Consider the following 20,151-nt stretch of genomic DNA (forward strand, 5'->3'; position numbering starts at 1 on the left):
AGTTTTCATGGCGATGAGTATGAAGATGGCTGTCTTCTTGTATGTAGCAACGTGGGGCCTGGTGGGTATTGACGGACGTTTTAGTGGCAGTAAACACCTCTAAAACATCGGTCAATATCTGCCAGAGCAGACGGTGCTACATCCCGGAAGACATCCGTACTTATAAATTTTTTCGTCCTGTGTTGGTTAAACTCATTACGACGTTCACGAAAATCTTTAAAGACGGGGACAATTACGAGGGACTGAGTGATAAGACAACGAACTGACGAATTGACTAAAATGATGAATGGCCAACTGACTGGTAACACAAAACCCGAAACGCGACAACTCGCGTAATTGTTTGTTTGCTTCTTCTTGTATAATTTGTTTTAACAATGTTCCACGAGCTGATGAACTGCATAAGACAAAGTCCTGCAACATCCAATGATTAAGAACGACAAACTGGGTAGGCAGCAGGAGAAAGCGGTAGTGGCCTATTTAAGCCCTTGAAGCCCAAAGAGAAAAGAAAACTTTAGGCGTGTCTGTATACTGGCAGCAATTGTCAAGAGCAGATATTAAGTGCGCTTATTACTAACCTATTAAAGGACAACCATGCAATGCGCGGATGGCTACACGTGGTGCGATCGGAAAGTTTCAAGACTGTGTCAATATAGGACGAACCGGATGTAGTACGAGCTTCTGCCGCTAGGGGGTGCGGCCTACATTCATAGTGAATCAGTGTGCCAGCCGGCATCATCGAATTAGCATTTGTTTCTTAGTTACGGGCGTTTTGGTAGTGCATTACACCGACCCTCCTGCGATTTCGGAATGGCGTGTGCATCAAATTTTGCCAAAGACTCGCCAAAACGGCTACGGAAACCTATGAAATGCTAAAGCAAGCATTTGGGGAGTCCGCAATGGGTCGTGCACAAACTTTTGTGTGGCATTCAAGTTTTAAAAATGGCCGAACCTCTGTCGATGATGACGAGCGTTCTGGACGACCATCTTCGAGCACAACGCCCGAAAATGTTACGAAGATTCGGCAGGCCATTCACGAAGATCGACGTCGTACCATCAACGACTTGTGCGACATTGTTGGGATAGGCTATGGGACCTGTCAGCTGATTCTAAAGGAAGAACTCCACATGCGACGCATCGCAGCCAAGTTTGTGCCAAGGCTCCTGTCTGAGGACCAGAAGCAGAATCGACTTCTCGTTTGTCAGGAGCTCAAAGATCTTGCAAGAATCGACCCCAACTTCCTTTCTAAGCTCCTTGTGACTTCTTCCTCTTCCCAAAGATGAAAATTCAGCTAAAGGGAAGGATATTTGAGACGATAGAAGAGATTCAGGCAGAATCGCAAATGGTGCTTGACAGGCTGACAAAGAAAGATTTCCAGGGATGCTTCCAGGCTTGGCAGCGGCGCTGGGATCGTTGTGTTCACTCCCAGGGGAACTACTTCGAGGGTGATGGATGAATTTAATACCTGAGATAAGTGTACGGGTTTTTATAGGCGCAGTCTTGAAACTTTCCGATCGCACCTCGTATACGTGGCCGCACAGCTAATGGCGGTAGCAATAGAACACGAAGAACCCTATCTGTGTGCGGGCACGACGAACATTCTTTGCCGGACCTTGGTGTAACTGAAAGGGAAAAAAGGTCGGAACTATACAGTTCGGCCATATGGGAGTACAGTGACAAAAACTAAAGAGAAACTATGGATAGAATTCTGTGAAGCTCTACTGCCGAACTCGAGCAAATTGACAAATAGACAAAGTATCTGAATATTTTCTTTGGATACATACGAAGGTCCTCATATAACTTGTGAAATTGGGCTTTCAACAATCCTTGACTTACAAGTGGAGGGAAACAAAATTTATTTCTACGAAGATTTCTGTCTTCTGGGTTATTGCGCTGTGTAGTCTGGTCGATGTTAACCAACGTTTCAGAGGTCATACTGCCTCCGTCATCAGGGCGATGAATATATATTTCTACGCTTCGTCACGCCGTTACAGTACGTCACGCCTGGTCACGCTTTATCACGCTTGTTCACGCTTAGGAACACTTTTCAATTCTTAGTCGTGTTCTAACACTTACTTATAGCAGGTCACTACTAGTCACGCTTTATCACGCTTGGGCACGCATGGTCAATAATTCACGCTTCGACACGCTTACGTTTTGTTGCGTACGGATCGGTTAATTTTTGCAACTTTGCAATACGTTAGATGAAGTTACGACAGGTTAGGTTAGGAATGGTTGGGTTAGGTTAGACTAGGTTAACTTAGGTTAGTTTGGGTTAGGTTTTGCTGTGTTAGGGTAAGTTATGTTAGGTTTGCTTAGTGGATTTTGTTAGGTTAGGTAACGTTTTGAAAATTTTCGTGACGTTTTGACACTTACGGCCACAATTCGTCAAGCGGTTACAGTACGTCACGCTTTGTCACGCTTTGTCACGCTTGGTCACGCTTAAGCACACTTTTCAAATTGTCGTCGTATTTTAACATTTATGGTGACCTCTCGTCACGCCTTTATAGCACGTCACGCCTAGTCACGCTTTGTCACGCTTTCTAAATCTTCGTCACGTTTCGACACATACGGTGATCCCTTGTCACGAAGTCAAATCAGGACACGCATGGTCACGATTTGTCACGCTTGGGCACGCGTGGTCACTAAGTCACGCTTCGGCACGCTCACATTATGTTACGTAAGGCTCGGCTAATTCTGGCTACTTTGAACTAAGTTAGTTGAAGTTACGACAGGTCAGGTTAGGATAGGTTGGGTTAGGTTAGGTTAGGTTAGGTTTAGTTGGGTAGGTTAGGTTAAGATTGTTTCGTGGATTTTGTTAGGTTAGGTAACGTTTTGAAAATTTTTGTGACGTTCTGACACTTACGGAGTGTACTGTACGCGGCCTGCTGCCATCCCTTCCAGCAAACGTCTGGTAAGTGACTCGCTCCGAAGTTCCAATTCACAAAGTTCAGCGGCCAAAAACGCTGGAACGCAGTATATTACAGTCCTTCTTCTGAGTTGAGTTTCGCACTCCGCCAGCAGATGTCGCTTGTGAAATCCTCAGTGACAAGAAAGAGTCCTTGAGAAACCAATCATCGCTCACCTGATAAGAAATTTTTTATGGAACGTGAAGGCTCATTTCCATGTTCGCATCTGGACCCTGGCATTTTAATACATTGCAATGTTTTATGCTCCAATCTAACCCTGGGTCTCCCCAATTCATATCTTCCCATCAGGTTTCACGACAATTTTGTACGCATTTCTTATCCAATCCATGCATGCTACATACCCCACCAACCTCACTCCCCTAACTTTTGTTACGATGATAATCAATGATGAACACCTCCCCCCCCCCACAAACGACTGAAATCTGAAAATACACTAGTGTTAGTACAGTTTTAAGACATTTTAAAATACGCACATACGCCTTTTAGAAAATGACAACTCCTATTGTCTGATGCCCAAAGCATGAAATGATTTATAATTATTTCTGTTACAAAGTTGAACTCGAACTTTTTGACAGAAATGTGCCTCAAATGTTTTCACTGTGATGATATATAAGTCAGAAGTCTGACTAACCAAACGACCAAATCCGTGCAGGAGAATCCTTTGGAAAGTTTATAGTAGCTTAGCTAGTAAATGGATTTCCCACCTTTTATGGAACAGAAGGTTGAATGTCTCTGTTCAAAAAATTCTATCACCGAGCCTACCTTGGGACAGCTGAATCCAATCCACATCCCAGCGTCTCAGACCTTAAAAAAACTCTCCTCCAATTTACGCCTGTGTGTTCCAAATAATCCATTCCTTTCAGTTTTTCCGGCCAAAATTGTGAGTACATCCCTCATCGCTTCCGCTCATTCTGTATTCCTTCATTTCAACACAATAATATCTTGGTTAAAGTACAAATAATGAAGATCCAGGGAAGTGGTTCAGGATACGTTCTGAAAGACTGACCAGAGCAACTGCAGACCACAATCAAAAAATGTTTATTCGTGCAATTATCACAACTGTCTTGAAAATTAAACTTTTATTTTCATGTCACTTTCAGTAGCCATCAGAACCGCCATTTCCGGGTACCGTTGTAAATATGTTGACCGCAGTCGGATGACGCATGCCGGCGGCCTGATGGTCAGGGTCACGATGCAGATAAAGAAATTGCCACACAAGAAGTTCAGCACAGCCCTACTTGTGCTCCTCGATTTACTGATCCAGTACACGTCCAACATAACTCCAAGCATCGTTGGCCGTTACAAATACACGCGTCAGCGTCAGGGGGAGATCGCGAAGTAACGCGTGCGGTTCGAGGCGTCCGCCTTCACTGGTTGTTTTTATACGTCCTTTGGTTCATAAAATACAGTGCAATGCACAAGTCAATGAATTAAAATGCCGCCGATTGCGTCTAAATTAAAAGAGAAGATGTTTTCATTTGCACTGCACGTGCTCAGATAACTTTCCTGTCTTACTCCCCCTTTCTCTTTTCATCACCCTTTCCCATCTTACTGTGACGTAACTCAAGCTCGGAGTTATTCTGTGCCCACTTTACGTTTCTTTTTCCATCATCAGCTTTTATGGATTCGTTCCTTTATCCTGCTCCAATTCAGAAACTGCAAATCCTTTTTTGACTTTCCGTACGATAGGTTAACGCAAAGGTTGTTACCTAAAGAACAGCACAAACATGTATTCATGCATGGATGAATACATGCGTACGTACGTACATGCCTCGCGTGGGAATGGCAACCTCGCGGCCACTTCCAACAGGTTTTTGCACCAAAATTCTTTACAGACGCATCTTCCGATACATATTCAGCCAATGGGAACGTCCTCAGTTTCACTGCCATATCAATATTAATGTATAACTTTACAAATCGTCAAGTTCCTCATTATGGAATATCCTCTATAATTCTTTAGTCGCGGAATGCTAGGTTTCAACATCAACAATATCAAAGCCCACCATGAAACACGATCATAAGACAATCTCATTTATACCTCCAACCCTCCAACCAATTTCCCGAAGATTCGTCTTCCTGTTTTTTCCATACCTCCTTCGACGTTCTAACCCCTGTTATGTCGTTCCAATATTTCCCTGAGCACTGCTGACACACCACTAGGTATTTATTTGTTCCAAAGCACCCATAAAGCAATCACCACATGATTTTGGTGGGGAAACCTCTTCGGTTAGAATAAAAACATTAAACATAAATCATGGTGAGAGAATTGTACTGAGTAGAGTTGTGGACTTGTGTTGCTGCGGTGATGAACTTTTGGATTATACAGTAACAGGGTGAATAGCCAACTCCATACAACTGTCATTTTTAGCAATTCTAGTAGAGGTGAAGTTGACTATGCATCTACCATCTTCAGCCCTGAAGATGGAGACAGCATGTTTCTCCGAAACCCTGGTATCTGCATGGCGTCGTTAATTCGCAGAAAACCAACAATGACATCTTCACCGCCGCTCTGTGAGAACTTCGAATCTCATTTCGAAGACTTCGCGTATGTGATACACAGCCATTATTGTGCGTGACAGGTAGTAATTTATTAAAGGTGTATATATTATTTAAAAAGAAGTACATAATATAAACGTACACATATGTATCCATACCGAGATCGTACCAGTTGATTCAACGACGTTTCCACTTTACAGCCACGTCCAAATTAACAATATGAGATATTAAATATGAAACGTAGGTACAGTCACGTTAGAAGCTAAAATACTTGTAATTCATAACAAATTCCCTGTGTTTCCTTAATCGGGTAGAACATGATTCAACGACTACCAGAATTTTTATAAACCCACCAGCAAAATGCCTGACTCATTCCTGTGATGAACGAAGACGAATGTAGTGTCTCTTGTATGCATAAGCACACACACCCCACTGACCGGAGGGACGAGACTTTGAACCTTGACCTTGTCACCTCTTCTCCGTAATACTGCTAAGAGGAAGGGGCACATTAATATAAAGTTGATAGTCCACGATACTGCTGTCCAGTCGCTGAGAGTGCAAACACAATGACACGAAGCGAGGAGACGAGACTGCTGATTCCTAAAGTAGAAGAACCTACGATTCAGAAGTGGGCAGGAATGCCAATTGAACAACTTCTGGATTACTCCAGTGACCCGTTCTGGGTGAGACTTCGATATTTTTGTTTCGGCTTCTTCTGGTTCGCGTTTGTCATGCTGGCAGTGTCTGTGGTGTTCCTCGTCGTCACCGCACCTCGCTGTCGCAACGTCGAGTGGTGGCAAGAGGGACCAATGTATGGAGTGATCGCCCGTGACTTGCGGAAAGGCAACACTTCCGGTGCGGATGGCCTGTCAGGTACAGTACATGATACTTCAAGGCTGTAAAGTGGGTCGTACCAGTTTATCTCAGATGGGAAAGCGGCTACACTTCTCTCAAGATGGCTGTCTTCTGGGTTGTAGCACAATGTAGTCTACTAGAATCTTGCCAGCGTTTGAGAGCCCTTGATACCTCCAACATCAAGGAGATGAGCAAACTTCTTCTAGACTGCACGGCGCTACAACCCAGAAGACAGTCATCTTCGGACTCATCGCCGTCAATACCTCAAATCCTACATACTTGACTGAATTTCTCGTGTTCTCCCGCTTAAAGCCTGTTTAGTTCATTAAAGTACCTCGCGAGCTCCTTTGCCCTATCCCTTGTTTTCTTTTCATAGGCCCTAAAGTCTTACCAGTAATTCTTTTGTGAACGCGATGTGTATTTGTTTTCAATTACGGTAGAAGAAGAAATAAATATTTGGTATATCTGGTATAAAACCAAAAATCAGACAAACGATTCAGAAGTTAAAATATGTGGCAAGGGAGACGGACGCCGTCAAATTTTCGAGTAGACAATCATCCGTCTGAGGCTCGAATCAAGTACCTTCCAAACATAAAACAATGACTTTAGCGACACTGTAGCATCTCGGTGTGTGTGGTCAGTGTCTAGGGACACGGAGCATACGGTGACGTCACTCTGGACCGGGTACAGCATGAGCGGAAAATGTAGGCTGGCTATGCCATGGAGATTATATTCCTTTGTGTAGACACAGCATGCAATACAAAGAGACCATTGACGCTGTTTACCAGAAGAACCCCAACATAACAACGTGCTTGCGAATCGTGAGACTGTCCTCTTACATTGGCATTCTTACTGTTACATTTTTACATTATATAAAATATTAATTCAGAAAAACTCTGCACAGAAACACTGCCATTAACGAGGACAATACTAATGGCAGCCGTCTCCGACAGACGTGTGATTGAAGTCCCGTTACAAGATTGCAGGCCCTGAGCAGCGTCTTGTACCACGATGAGTCGTAGAGAAATGGTCTAGATAACCTGCCTTGCCCTGTCCCGCTGCACGTAGCGTTGTTGCGATTTACAATCGTCACCCAAGATAAAGTTACGTAATTCACCAAATATCATTACGGTGTGACTACAAAATCAAGGGTAATGACACGATCGTGGCTTTCAGTACCCACACAAAAGTTTTGTTGGGAAACCTGAAAGGAAGAAACCACTTGGACGACCTAGGCGTACATGGGAGGATGTTGTAGAATATTATTTTAATGAGCTAGGGTGTGCATGTGTGCACTGGATTCATCTGGCTCAGAATAAGACCCGGTATATTCTTGTGAACACGGTAATAAAGTCGGATAATACATAAGACGAGGGTATACTTTATACATAAAATGTGTAAGGTGCATGATCGGGGAGTATTATTCATTTCATTACACGCTGCGTTGACTGTTGATAAACCGAAGCGTTCCGATACGGCACTTAAGAAAAAAACTAAATGTCGGATAGCCGAAGTTCGAGTAATCAAAACTCTACCGTCCTTCATTCAGACATATTTTTCTCAAAAAATGTATGGTTTCTTGCTTCCTTTATCAGAGCTATATATGACCATGCCACTGTGATAATGTGTACTCTTGCCCTTTCAAAGTTCCTCCGCTCTTGCTTTCACTCTCTTAGAGCAGCAATTTTCCCCTTCACGAACTGTCGCCAGCTATGCATGACGTTAATTTATGTCCTTCGCTAAGCAAACCGCATGGTCGCGACAGTTTTATCAGTACACGGAGTCAGTCCGACTGTAGCCTAAGATTGGAAAATCTTAGGGCAGTGTTCCTCAACGTTTTTCGTATCTACTCAAACCTTTGGAACAACTTGCAGACATCCGGTTGGGAAACAGTCTTCGAACACTGCGACAGTAATAACATGACTAACTCATGTCACTTTTCTGGTCAGGTACTTCACTAGAAATGTCATTTGATCGTTTATCCCCTTATGTAGCAAAAGTAGAAAATCTGTCATGACGGTCATCATCTAACAACTGTTATACCAGTATCGCGGATCAATCTTCCAAACCTCCAGCTTATTTAATCTCTATAAATTTCACTGAATAATTACTTCACAAATACTTTCAAATTGAGAACATCTGTAATACATTTGGTTCCGTAATTATCGTATGTGCCCAAAATATTACAAACATTCTCCTCAAAATACCTTCTGGAAATTTTATACACTTCAGATGCGTTGGTTATTTGGCAATACAACCGAAACATTGTTATTACTTTAAATCTTTTTATTTTGCTGCTGAGTATTGACAACAGTGAATAAGGAGTTATGGGAAGGATACATATTCCTTCTTTCCTTCAAATGCATCAATCGACATCGCGAGGCGATGAAGAATTATAAATTATCGTCATTTCTGCATACTAGTTTCTAATTACAACGAAACTAACACATAGGTATAACCTGAAATTTACACTGTCACCTTGTCCGTAAATGTTTAACGTTTAAAATGCTTGATACATTTTTCTATCCTCACACAAAATCCCACAAACAAAGCTTCAACGATTCACGAAGTATCGCTATCAAACTTAAAAATAAATATAGATTTCGCGGTGCCTCTGTGCTGTTGTTTTTATTTTACAAACATACTTCACATTTCGTACTTTTTAATGTTACAAAAACAGATTTCAGTATACGAACTTAATTACCGCTCCCACCTCGTAAGTTCGCACGGCTTCCATTTACACAGCATTTATTGCAGGAAATGGACGTGAAAAAGGTGTAAAGCCGCTAGTGGTATGATATTTATGCCGACTGTCTTAAAAATCTATCAATCGGTTCAGAGTTATCGTTTTGGCCATATGGACGTGATACCAGAAACTTATCTATAGGAAGTTCGAAATGAATCCTTTAACTTGACACATCTTTGTATAATTAATGTTTTTTTTTCTCACCCACTGGAGCGCGAGGTCAGTTTTAATCAGCTGCGTGTTCCCCCACACTAGTATTACGCAATACTTGGAAAGGTTTCATGTACTGGCACTGAACTCTGCCATCGCTCCAGCCAAGTCTCAAGATTTATTTACAGGAAGAACTTATGACGTCTGCTTTCCTTAGAAATTCACGCAAATATGCACAGATAACAGCAATAATTATTAATTCCCAATGAGTCACCTCAGTCGTCTGTTTTCCGTAACATCCCTTCATACTGAATCATTCTACCTTAAAGATGACTTGAAAGTTTCGCATTGTCGCCATCTTTCTGACTGTTAACATGCCAAAAAATTCTTCATGCAGCAACTTTGTCCGTGCCAAATTTCTTTCTCTCTCGTGGCAAAACCCAAAACTACAGCGTCACTAAAATCAAAACAGGCAAATCGATACAATCCTGATCCAGTTACGTACTGAACCTCGTCACAACCAATTTCCCCACTATTCAACTTCACATTATCCCCCTATCTCTTTCTCGTTCTTCTAAGTTGTCGTTTTACAAGACATGTGCCACCAAAATTGTTTATTCATTTCATGTTTCCCCCTTGTCCATCTAAGCCGCCTAGATTTCATACAAGGTGACCCGTGCAAATCATCTGATCCCGACACGATCTGATACAATCTGATGGAAGGAAAGTGACCAGTCTGAAGATGAAGATTGGAGGATAAATGAAGTGGGAGGGTATGAACTAGATTAATTGAACACGGTAATGAACATTTGGGCTCCGATTAAAGCGGATATGAACACAAAAACAACACCGAACAACAAATGTTGTGAACGAAAACACATGTCGGTAATTAAAAAATCGAGAAACCATTCGGAGAGGACGGAGGATAAATCTACACAAATCTGCAGCATCAATTTTTGCTGTATCATGCAGACTCTAGTACTTATGTAAGCGAAATGTGTTTCAATATTAGTGTTATATGATCATCCGTGACAGCCACCGCGTGACCCAGGACATGCAGTGATACTTTGCCGTCAGTCTGACGTGACGACATTGCTATTCGTCACGGCAAGAATCTGGTATCAGAATACTAGAGTTCAGGTCATGGTGGGCATCAGCATCGACTGGTAATGATGCCAAGGTTGCCCTCAGGGGGGATGCGGACCCGTAGCAAACCAACTTATGAGTACCCTTAATATTTCAGTTATTTTTTAGGTAACAATATTACGTCTTAGTTTCACAGTGCCAATCAGCGAACGTAGCTTTCCAGATCTTAAGGTGATTAAGATGTTGATGAAAAACTATCGAGCACAAGCCGTGTCAGGTGCCTGAATGGTGAATGAACCATTTATTCCGCCAACGTTTCGAGAGCCATCTCTTCTGTCATCCTCAGGGCAGCAGCGGAACGAAACTGATCCTAAGTAGCGCGGTCGCCGATGGGAACTCGTTTCGCAGCTGCCCTGAGGATGAGAGCAGAGATGGCTATCGAAACGTTGGCGGGAGAAATTGTTAATTCACCATTCAGCTACCTGACGCGGCTTGTTGCCCGAGTATTTCATCAACTTCACTTTATAATTAAGATGTATAAATAATAAACAATTATGGAAACAGACAGTAGAGATTTCACTTGAACATTATTTTAAATTCAAATAACTAATAAAGCTATATATACTACGTTGCTACGCTCGAGCTAGGCCAATGCAGAAATAGCACTGCGTGTTTTGTGACGTCGATACGCAAGACCCTGGGCGGCCGTTCTACTAACCCCTACAGCAATGATTGCTGTTAAGTCTCAGGTTCAACACCGCTCATGTCATAGTCCGTCACCGGACATGACCCTGAGCCAGCTCCATCCGCCGCCCATCCTCAAAATATATTTCGGAAACCAAAGATCCATCTTACTGATATCATCTCATCCCCTGTTAGGTCTTATAACGGGCCACGCCCAACAAAAAGTCTAACAAAACAATTCTTATTTTTCTCGTCTTTCAAAATGTTAACCTGATTATCACTGTTAACGTGGGCGCTCGGCCCTACCCCAATGCCTCTTGCAGATACTCATAAATCACGAAATTCATTGACTATATTTAACTTTTAAGTGCTACGTCATGAACACGCCAATAGTGTGAAATGTTCAGGTTATGTCTGACAACTTCCAGGTAAGAATTGTGCATGAAAATAGGCCACTAATTTGTACCAAAATAAATTTATCTTTTATATTATCCTCTAGAAGATTAACAGGCCTACAATTGTAAAATTTTAAAGAAAAGTAGAGTAATAAATCTTCTCGTGAATTCCGTCTTGCAACGTGTCTCTATAAATCCCTAAATTCTCCACAATTCTCGATCCTTATTGCCACCATTTTATTTATTCTTGAATGTTTTGCCGATCCGAGTTTTCATGCATGCAAGTTCCTGCTCGTTGCCTACTGCGAGGGTTTCCCGGGTTTATTTTTCGCCGAGGAAACGTCCTTTTGTTTGCACAGAATATACAGAGCGTGACCAACGCTTAATACGTAGACAGACGACTGTCGCTGCGTCGCACTGTAGGCCAATGGGCTACTGACGCGTTGACGATAAACAACAATTCCGAAACAGCATAACTTAAATGTGACATTTATTACATCAGAAAAATCGTGGATTCTGCACTGTCCGACGCCACTCAGTGATCCAAGACGACGTGTGATACTAGCATGAGACCGGTGATAAAGAAATGATTAACCCACAAATAACACAATAACGCAGGGTATTTCCTTAAAAGTTCACTGTTTCTCAGCTGGGCAAGTAATTCCCTGTTTAATGGATGTTGCGCCGTGTACTGGTAAAAGTTTATCGACGTTTCAGAAGTGCTTGCTGCCTACCACTACTCATTTCCGTGATTATGGAGGCAGCAAGCACCTCCGAAACGTCGGTTACTTTTCCGAGGCTACGCTGTGCAACATGCCAGAAAACAGTCATCTTCATACTCGCAGTCGTAAGAACCTCACCAACATATTAGAAAATTTTAGGGTTATCAAACCAAGGACGATGAGATAAAAGAGGCATGAGAAAAACGAGAAAAGAATACAAAATTTTAGTTTGAAAACCTGAAAAAGAACGTGAGAGAAACTTACGTAGATGGTTGGGGCTCTTAAGGGAAGAGGATGTCAGTACTCAATTATCTTTGGATATTTGGGTTCTTATCGAATCGATAATGAACTTTCGCGTTCCATAAAAGGCTTTCCTTTTACTAGCTGAGTGACTGTTAAGTTCTGAAGAAGGACTTTGCTCTATGGGTTTGGCCCTTGAATTTTCATGCCCGTCTTTCTTTGCAACAGGCATTGAATCTAAGTTGGATTACATCGTGGAACTTGGAGCCAAGACGATATGGCTGTCTCCGATATACAAGTCTCCCATGAAGGACTTCGGCTACGATATCGAAGACTTCAAAGATGTTGATGAGAGCTTCGGCACTCTGCAAGACTTCAAAGATTTGGTGCAGGCGATGAAAAATAGAGGTATGCAAAGTTATGCTTGTAACTGTCATTGAAATACTACGTTTCTCATCATAATGTGTACATGACACGACTTGGGGTTTCCACTGCGACCCGAAGTTACTATGGAGTCTTCTGTGTTACTTATACTATATCAATATGGCAAAAATGCCGTTTTCTTCTTCTTGGGCCGATTTCTACAGAATGTTATTATAGGTGGACAACATTTTATCCTAAATGAAAACTGCGTCTGTAACTTCTCAGGTCTGAAGTTAGTGATGGACCTGATACCGAACCACTCCAGCGATCGGCATGTGTGGTTCCAGAAGTCGGTCTATAAGGAGGATCCTTATACACACTACTACGTGTGGGCTCCTGCGAAAGGATATGAAGATGGCAAACCGACTCCTCCCAACAACTGGGTGAGTAAAACGACAAAATAACGACAAGCCAACAGTTAAGTAGCCGCTAGGTCTATTTATCCTACAAAAACCTTCCGATTTGTTAAGATGAGAGCCTGCCGGGAAATTGCGCCGGGCAATCTCGTAGACGTTGACCGACGTTTCAGAGATATTGTTCTGATTATTGAGGGAGCACAGGCCTCTAATACGTCGGTTGACTTATCCGAGACTACACGGCGCAGTATCCCAGAAGGCTGCCATCTTCATACTCGCCGCCATGAGAACTTGAAATCTTACAGCTGATTTTTATTTCTACAGCACATTTATGGTGTTCGCCGTTAAACTAGCCTTGTGACGCTAAATACGAACACTGCGAAATCCGTTTCTAACACACCGAGCAACGAGTGCTGTACTTATTTCAGATGCTGATTTATGTCTTGCAGTTGAGTGTGCTCGGAGGATCAGCTTGGGAATGGAACGAAGATAGAAAAGAATTCTACCTGCACCAGTTCGCCAAGGAGCAGCCTGACCTCAATTTCCGTAACCCTGAGGTCAAAGAGGAAATGCTGGTGAGTTGCGCTCAACATCGTCTTAAGGGGCAGAAACGTTTTGTAGACATGTTAATAAAAATTTTGAATTTTAGTTTGTTTTTCTAAAGACAAAGTACAGTAAAATAGGCTGCACTGGGGCATGTTTCCTATTAGCCGTTATCAGGTGACCAAGTATCGTCCATTGCTCCTCAGGACGTGATGAGATTCTGGCTGGAGCTGGGGCTGGACGGGTTCCGGGTAGACGCCATGCCGCACCTGTTCGAGGACGAGGAGCTACGGGACGAGCCACCTGTCAATTTGACCGCTGTCCGGCAGGGGGACTATCGCGGACTCGAGCACGTGCACACGCACAACCTCCCCGAAGTGTTCAGTGTCATGGCCGAGTTCAGGAGCACTTTGGATGCTTACTCGGAACGAACCGACAAAGTACGCAGGTAAATCTTTTATGTGTGGTGCATTTTACTCACCCGAAGGTTTAAGCCATGTTGGTTCTAATAGACCTCGTGTAGTACACGTGTCAATGATGATGTTCTGGGCTGTACCGCCGTTTGTACTTACAGGTACAGATCAATGTTTGCGACGAACAGAGGTTACTACCTCCACCTACAAGTCCACATGGCGTCGCTAACCAGAAGATCAACATTGACGATTTCACCTTCACGAGAAACTCAAATCTCATATTAATAGACGTGCTTAGAAGTGTAGATTACTGCACCATACGACGTTCACGTATCAGATTATTATGATCAGTCTGTTCTCACATCAGAATATTTCGCGCTGCCGACATATTCTCATTTTTTACTTTAACAAAAACACAATTAGCTTATAATCATGTGCAGCATAACCACATAAAACTTCACGATCGTCCACTAAACGGGAGCGTTATTCTCATCTCACAAGTTCGCTTGAAAGCCGTTAGCATCTTTGATGGCAATACCGAGATCGGGCGGCAACCAATAGTAAAGAGTTAATTCCGGATTTTATGAAAGTGTCGATATTACCGTTGTCTATACTTTAATTCGGAGACAAACAGAGGCGAATACAGAACTCTGACATTAGTAAGAAACTTATACGAAAAGCAGACTCCGTCTACTTTTGGTAAATGAGACATCGTGGCCAGCTATCAGCCTCCAACATTCCTCACATCACAATGAAAACAAATGATGCAAAAACCACTAAGTCATGGGTTATTAACCCGTGGCCCGCCGATGAGTTTTGTGCGGCCCGCGTAAATATTATGTAATATCGTTATCATCCTATGTGGTATATAACAGCATCTAATATCAGAAAACAAGTTTTCTTAATGTCGTCGGTATCTGGATTACCTATCGCTGTGAGCAACTGTACAGTTTAATGAAGAACGTCAAATCAAGTACTACGACGCTTCCTACTGGAACACTTGGAACGGTCCATATGAATAGAAAAAACATGACTTAAACCTAGTATTATAAACATTCAAGAAAAATCATTGCCAGATATATCACTGATGACTGATTTTGTTAAAAAAATGATTGAATAAACATGAATCTGTTTGCAGTGGTAAACCTAATTTAGTAGCATTCTTAATAAATTGCTATGGCATTTCAAAGAAACTGTCTTTATTTGCATCACTTTATGGCACGCGATTCTATGGGCCCTGTCTGTAGAAAAGCTTGTGAAATAAAATCTTACGTTCTTTTTTCAGACTCATAATGGCTGAAATATACGATTCAGTCGAAAAGACTGTGGAATATTATGGTGATCAACAGCGTCCACAGGCAGACTTTCCCTTCAATTTTTATCTTATGACTAACATCCAAAGAGATTCTTCAGCTCATGACATTAAGAACACAATAGAACTGTGGATGAGCAACCTACCAGAGACAAAGTGGACAAACTGGGTTGTAAGTTCCAGCATATATGCAATCCAGGCTTCTCAGGCTGAATATTCTGAGATCATTATAAATAGTTAACAGATGCTAATTTGGAAATAAGCGTCGTTTTTACCATCCCTGTATTCTCCTGATGAAAAGGACGAGAAACCCCAATCAGTAGCACAGTTGAGATTCGAAGTCAGCCCTCCCAAATACAAATATAAAGCATTTCCGCCAGAACAACTTGTCCGGTAACATTTGGCCCTCAAATTGGGGCATACATCACAAGATTCGAAATACCTGTGTAGTCAAAACTTCGAAATTATTAGATTATAAATTAAACTACATATGTACGTCCGTTAAAATAAACACAGTTTACTACTGTGAGGATGAATACTTTCATGACTCTTATTCTTATTCTTTCGGGACCAGGGAGATATTTCGCGGTAAGAATTAAATTACAGTAGCATATTACGTTGCTCTACACCTGGTTTAATATTAAATGACTCAGCAGTTCGCTCAAAGGAAGTAGACCTAGCCATGGCTTTCATATCGTTTGTAAGAAAAAAAAAAGCGATTTGGGTAAACATTAACAGATTTCTGTTAACCAGGGCTGGAAACGGACACAGATCTGGGTATAGGCCGTTTATTCAGCCTATTCAGCTCCAGAGAAACGTCTTTAACGAAGCGACTATTATTCCCAATGATACATTTATAATTTTCTTTATATCTGTATATCGATCATTGCGATCTGGACCATCTACCTTCTTCAGTAAAGCCAATTTCAGCCCTGGTTTTAACGGATGTGCTGGGAATTTCCCAGGAGGTAGGAACCGAATATCTAAATATTGCCTGCAGCTGGGGAACCACGACCACGGTCAAGAGGCATCGGGGCTCGGAGGTGACCTAGTCGACTGTCTCAACATGATTTTGCTGATGCTACCCGGAACGGCCGTCACCTACCACGGCGAGGAACTTGGAATGGAGAACACACCCGTGCCGTGGGACGCGAGTGGAGTGAGCGCTAATTACAAGGACAGCCTCGATCAAAATTCAGGTAGGCACAAATGACCGTGGGTTAGTATTCTTACACGCCTATGTACACAGTTAATGTTTAGATAACCAATGTTGCGTCTTCATAACACTAATGTAGAAGTTGCTAAAATTCGCCCATGTCAATGTACTGTAAAAGTCACATCGTCCTCGTATTTTCATTTACTTGGACAGTGTAAAAGCCCCAGACGTGTTATGCAATAACATATTACGGTTTTGTCTGATACAGACGAGACGTGGTCACAACTCCACGCTGACATCAAGACGTCGCAGAAGCCAGATCACTTAAACATTTATAAAGCTCTCGTACGAGCGCGAAGAGACCTATCCATCATGTACGGGGACCTGGAGATGAGGGTGCTCAGTGACTCTGTGTTTGCCTTCACCAGGTATGAGCAGTCGTCGGTTCTCTTAATTGAAAATGCGCAAAGGATCGTGTACCACGGCGTTATAATAATTCCATCTAAAAAAAATTCGAGTATCTGTCACGTTAATATTACCGATTGTTGGATGGTAATAATTGTGATCTTCGATTAGTCACCTATGGTTCAACGTCCACACCAAATTTCTGAACGTATCATTTTATTTGTCGGTGATTCGTTGTTCACTGACTTCCTGATTTAGAGGTTCCCGTTCCCAAATCTGACTGCAAAAAATATGTACATTAGGAACATTTATATTTCGTTAAGTATATGAGTTACCTATTCAAAATATGAATTAGCATGTTGACCCTTAAAAGGGCTGCTTTCAAGAGCTGACATCTTTAATACGATGTCAAAAATATCTGAGCTTGATTCTCTCGGCACGGACTCAGAGGTCGAACATAACGTTGAGACGAAGCAACTTCACTATTAATCGACCTTTTGGGTGGCATTTGTTGTTTCTGTCTTGCGGTTTATTTAAGATGTGCATCAGTACGACTGATTTAAGTGTTGGAAACTCAGAGATACTTTGACGGTCACACAGCGTACTCTTGTTTTTGTTTTTTTACGTCTGAAGGTGCTACGGCAAGTTAAATAATCCTTACAAGAAGACCCCGTCGGCTGAAAGCCTCCTATTCGGCTCGATTTTACAAACGGCAGTATCCTCCCCCCCCCCCCCCCCCCCCCAGCACAGTTAGTTAAACCGCGAAACCTCCATTGCGATTACCATGCTATTCTAATGGACGTAATCGAAATTGCAGGTCGCGAGCGGAAAGCAGGAGCTACGTGGTAGCTGTCAATTGGAGTAACCGCTCGCTGACGGTGGATCTGGGTGAGTTTGGTGAAATTCCAGAAGTCGCTGAGGTCTACGTCACAAGCGTCAACTTCAGAGGCGCCTCTTCAAAGACAATGTAAGTGCTTATAACCTTCGGCAATATTTCTGAGTTCCGAAGCATTGACAGTTTTAGACTATACGTATTACTCACGCGTCAGTAAAGTCGGCGAATGGTGTTTTTTTTTTGTTTTTTTAGTGACAGATATTCCGCCTAGACAATAATATTGTGAATCCACCAATAATCGCTCTGAATTATGGTACAATTCCCTCCGTCACAATATTGATTCGAGTTTGAGACTATTTCTTATCGAAATGTTACGTTGTCTATCTGGCACGCCAGTTTTTAATGCTATTAACATTCTCGTTTCATATTCAATAAGTCCTGTTTCTTAGCAATTCCTTTCGTGGAAATTCACATTCGTTCGTTATAATGCAGTTAGAATTAAAATAAATTCCTTATTATTATATTACCGCAACTCACAAGCTCAGGTCATAATTTGTCATTAAAATAGTAAGTTATAATATGTAGAGACAACATAAATATTTTACTGAACAATCAGCCTCTAAAGAGTAAAGTACTGTATCTGTGAAAGTGTTCAATTTGTGCGTATCATTCGTGTGTTTCAGACAAACAAACTCCATTCTACTTGAAGCAAGAGCTGGAGTAGTTCTTTCATACATGCCAGAGGCAAGATACTGATTTATAAAACAGCTTTGTATGTCGTGTTGTAATAAATATCAGCTATTTATTTGTCAACATGGGTTGCTTTCTTTTGTTATGAATAAATACAGATAGGCCCCGCTTTACGACGCTTCATTTTACGCTGTTTCACATTAACGCCCCTTTAAAATAATTATGAAAAAATAAAAACAAATTAAAAAGAAAATTTGAAAACGCAAGCATAAACGCGCACAGGAAGTGGGTACCTACGCAGCGCTAGTGTCGGCGTCAGTTGCTTTCTCCTCGTCCGCCAGTGCCATACACTAGAATTCTTCCTCGATTTACTCCGCTTCAGCTAACGACACTGAGGAGGTGGAACGTAACCCAAGCGTAAATCGCGGCCTATCAGTATTCTTAATTCTGCGGACATAATATTACATTTCCCAATTTGTCTTTCATTTTTCAATGTTGTGTGCATTAAAAACAAAAGAAAACGTCTATGCTTTTTGCACTGTAGGCCTGGTGTTGATAATGGACCAATTGGACCACCATTAAATTCAAGATGCAGTGTCTAACCTCCAAACATAAAAATCCAATACAATATAATTTCTAGATAAAATATGTACATAACTGATATTTTGGCCTATGTAAAATAAAACGAAAGCATTTCCAGAAGTACCAATGGGAATCTATTATTCGGTTTCATGTCTTGAAGTAGTCCTGTTATTTTTGACACGTCATTTTGGAACACGTGTACAATAACTTATCTACAGAGACCATAAAACAATAGTTTGTACTCACATTATGTTCCAAACTAATGTACCAGCAGCAAGCCACTTTTGCAATTCCGGATGCACAGCACTTCTTTCAATCCACAAATAATGCAAAAGCATTGTACTCTCTTTATATAAACAGACAAAACACAACATCTACTTCCCATGTCAAAACGCCCAAAACAACTGAACAGAGCATATAAACGAAAGAGCAACGATAAATGAAAGAGCATTCAGAACGTAAAGAAACAACATGCCAAAGAGCAGCTGAAACAAATGAATGCGTCAACCGCGTATAATTCGTACACTCCACAGCAAAATTATTACAATTTTTAAAAACAGTAAATGGCATTAAAAACAGTCATATTATGTCACATTTTTTTCCACCACAGCTTCCACAACCACAGACGACGTAAAAAAAATACAAGTACAAATTAGACAGTGGAGCGAGAGGGCCGTTTCTGGAACAGAACCCATACAATTTTAACTGAAGAGACTCACCGTGACACCATGTAGTATTCAGTATAGAATTTTGTCCTCCGTCTCCTATTTAAAAACTTTACAACTAAGATAAAATACCGCCTGTTGTTTTGTATGTGTGAAATCTGGCATCTCACATAGATTGAGAGTGCTGGAGAATGGATTGCTAATGGTAACATTTGAAAGTAATCGACAGGAGGTTACAGAAAATGCTTTATAACCTCTCTCTCACAAACTATTTTGAAGGTTGTCAAATGAAAGTGTCTGTATAGGTGAGGCACGTAGCACATGCAGGAGATATTAGAAACGTATACAAAATTTTGACTGGAAAACCTGAATGGTAGTGACCACTTGCAAGGCGTGACATTAGCATGCATTTTTTACAAACAGGGAGTGAGCATGTAGATTCGATCCATCTGGGTGTTATTCATGAATAT

General features: G+C 41.7%; 2 protein-coding genes across 2 annotated transcripts in view; one reads left to right on the forward strand and one right to left on the reverse strand.

Annotated features, from left to right (window-relative positions):
• The window catches only part of LOC110839199 (lutropin-choriogonadotropic hormone receptor), a 112,926-nt gene extending 92,823 nt beyond the window's left edge, over positions 1-20,103 (reverse strand). Inside the window, exon 1 of the mRNA XM_022083134.2 lies at positions 19,263-20,103. Coding sequence (XP_021938826.2) covers positions 19,263-19,390 — 128 coding nt within the window. The 5' untranslated portion in view covers positions 19,391-20,103. The remainder of the gene's footprint in view (positions 1-19,262) is intronic.
• LOC110839200 (alpha-glucosidase) lies at positions 5,957-18,557 on the forward strand. Its single transcript, XM_022083136.2, has 10 exons — positions 5,957-6,296; positions 12,530-12,709; positions 12,950-13,107; positions 13,530-13,655; positions 13,830-14,071; positions 15,322-15,520; positions 16,349-16,547; positions 16,773-16,932; positions 17,727-17,876; positions 18,428-18,557. Exons 1-10 carry the CDS (start codon positions 5,990-5,992, stop codon positions 18,498-18,500), a joined length of 1,794 nt encoding a protein of 597 aa, XP_021938828.2. The 5' UTR covers positions 5,957-5,989; the 3' UTR covers positions 18,501-18,557.
• Positions 20,104-20,151: the final 48 nt, after the last annotated feature.

This window comes from Zootermopsis nevadensis, unplaced genomic scaffold (genome assembly GCF_977971745.1).
Source record: "Zootermopsis nevadensis isolate Lab colony 2312 unplaced genomic scaffold, Znev_1.0 Znev_ptg000021l, whole genome shotgun sequence".
Lineage (NCBI taxonomy): Eukaryota > Metazoa > Arthropoda > Insecta > Blattodea > Termopsidae > Zootermopsis > Zootermopsis nevadensis.

What these genes read in the sequence shown, in the direction of transcription:
- LOC110839200 (XM_022083136.2), top strand. Translation starts at nt 5,990, where the DNA reads ATGACACGAAGCGAGGAGACGAGACTGCTGATTCCTAAAGTAGAAGAA. An exon ending in CGGTGCGGATGGCCTGTCAG is followed by an intron (nt 6,297 to 12,529) that starts GTACAGTACATG and finishes TCTTTGCAACAG; the next exon opens with GCATTGAATCTAAGTTGGAT. An exon ending in CGAACCGACAAAGTACGCAG is followed by an intron (nt 14,072 to 15,321) that starts GTAAATCTTTTA and finishes TTCTTTTTTCAG; the next exon opens with ACTCATAATGGCTGAAATAT.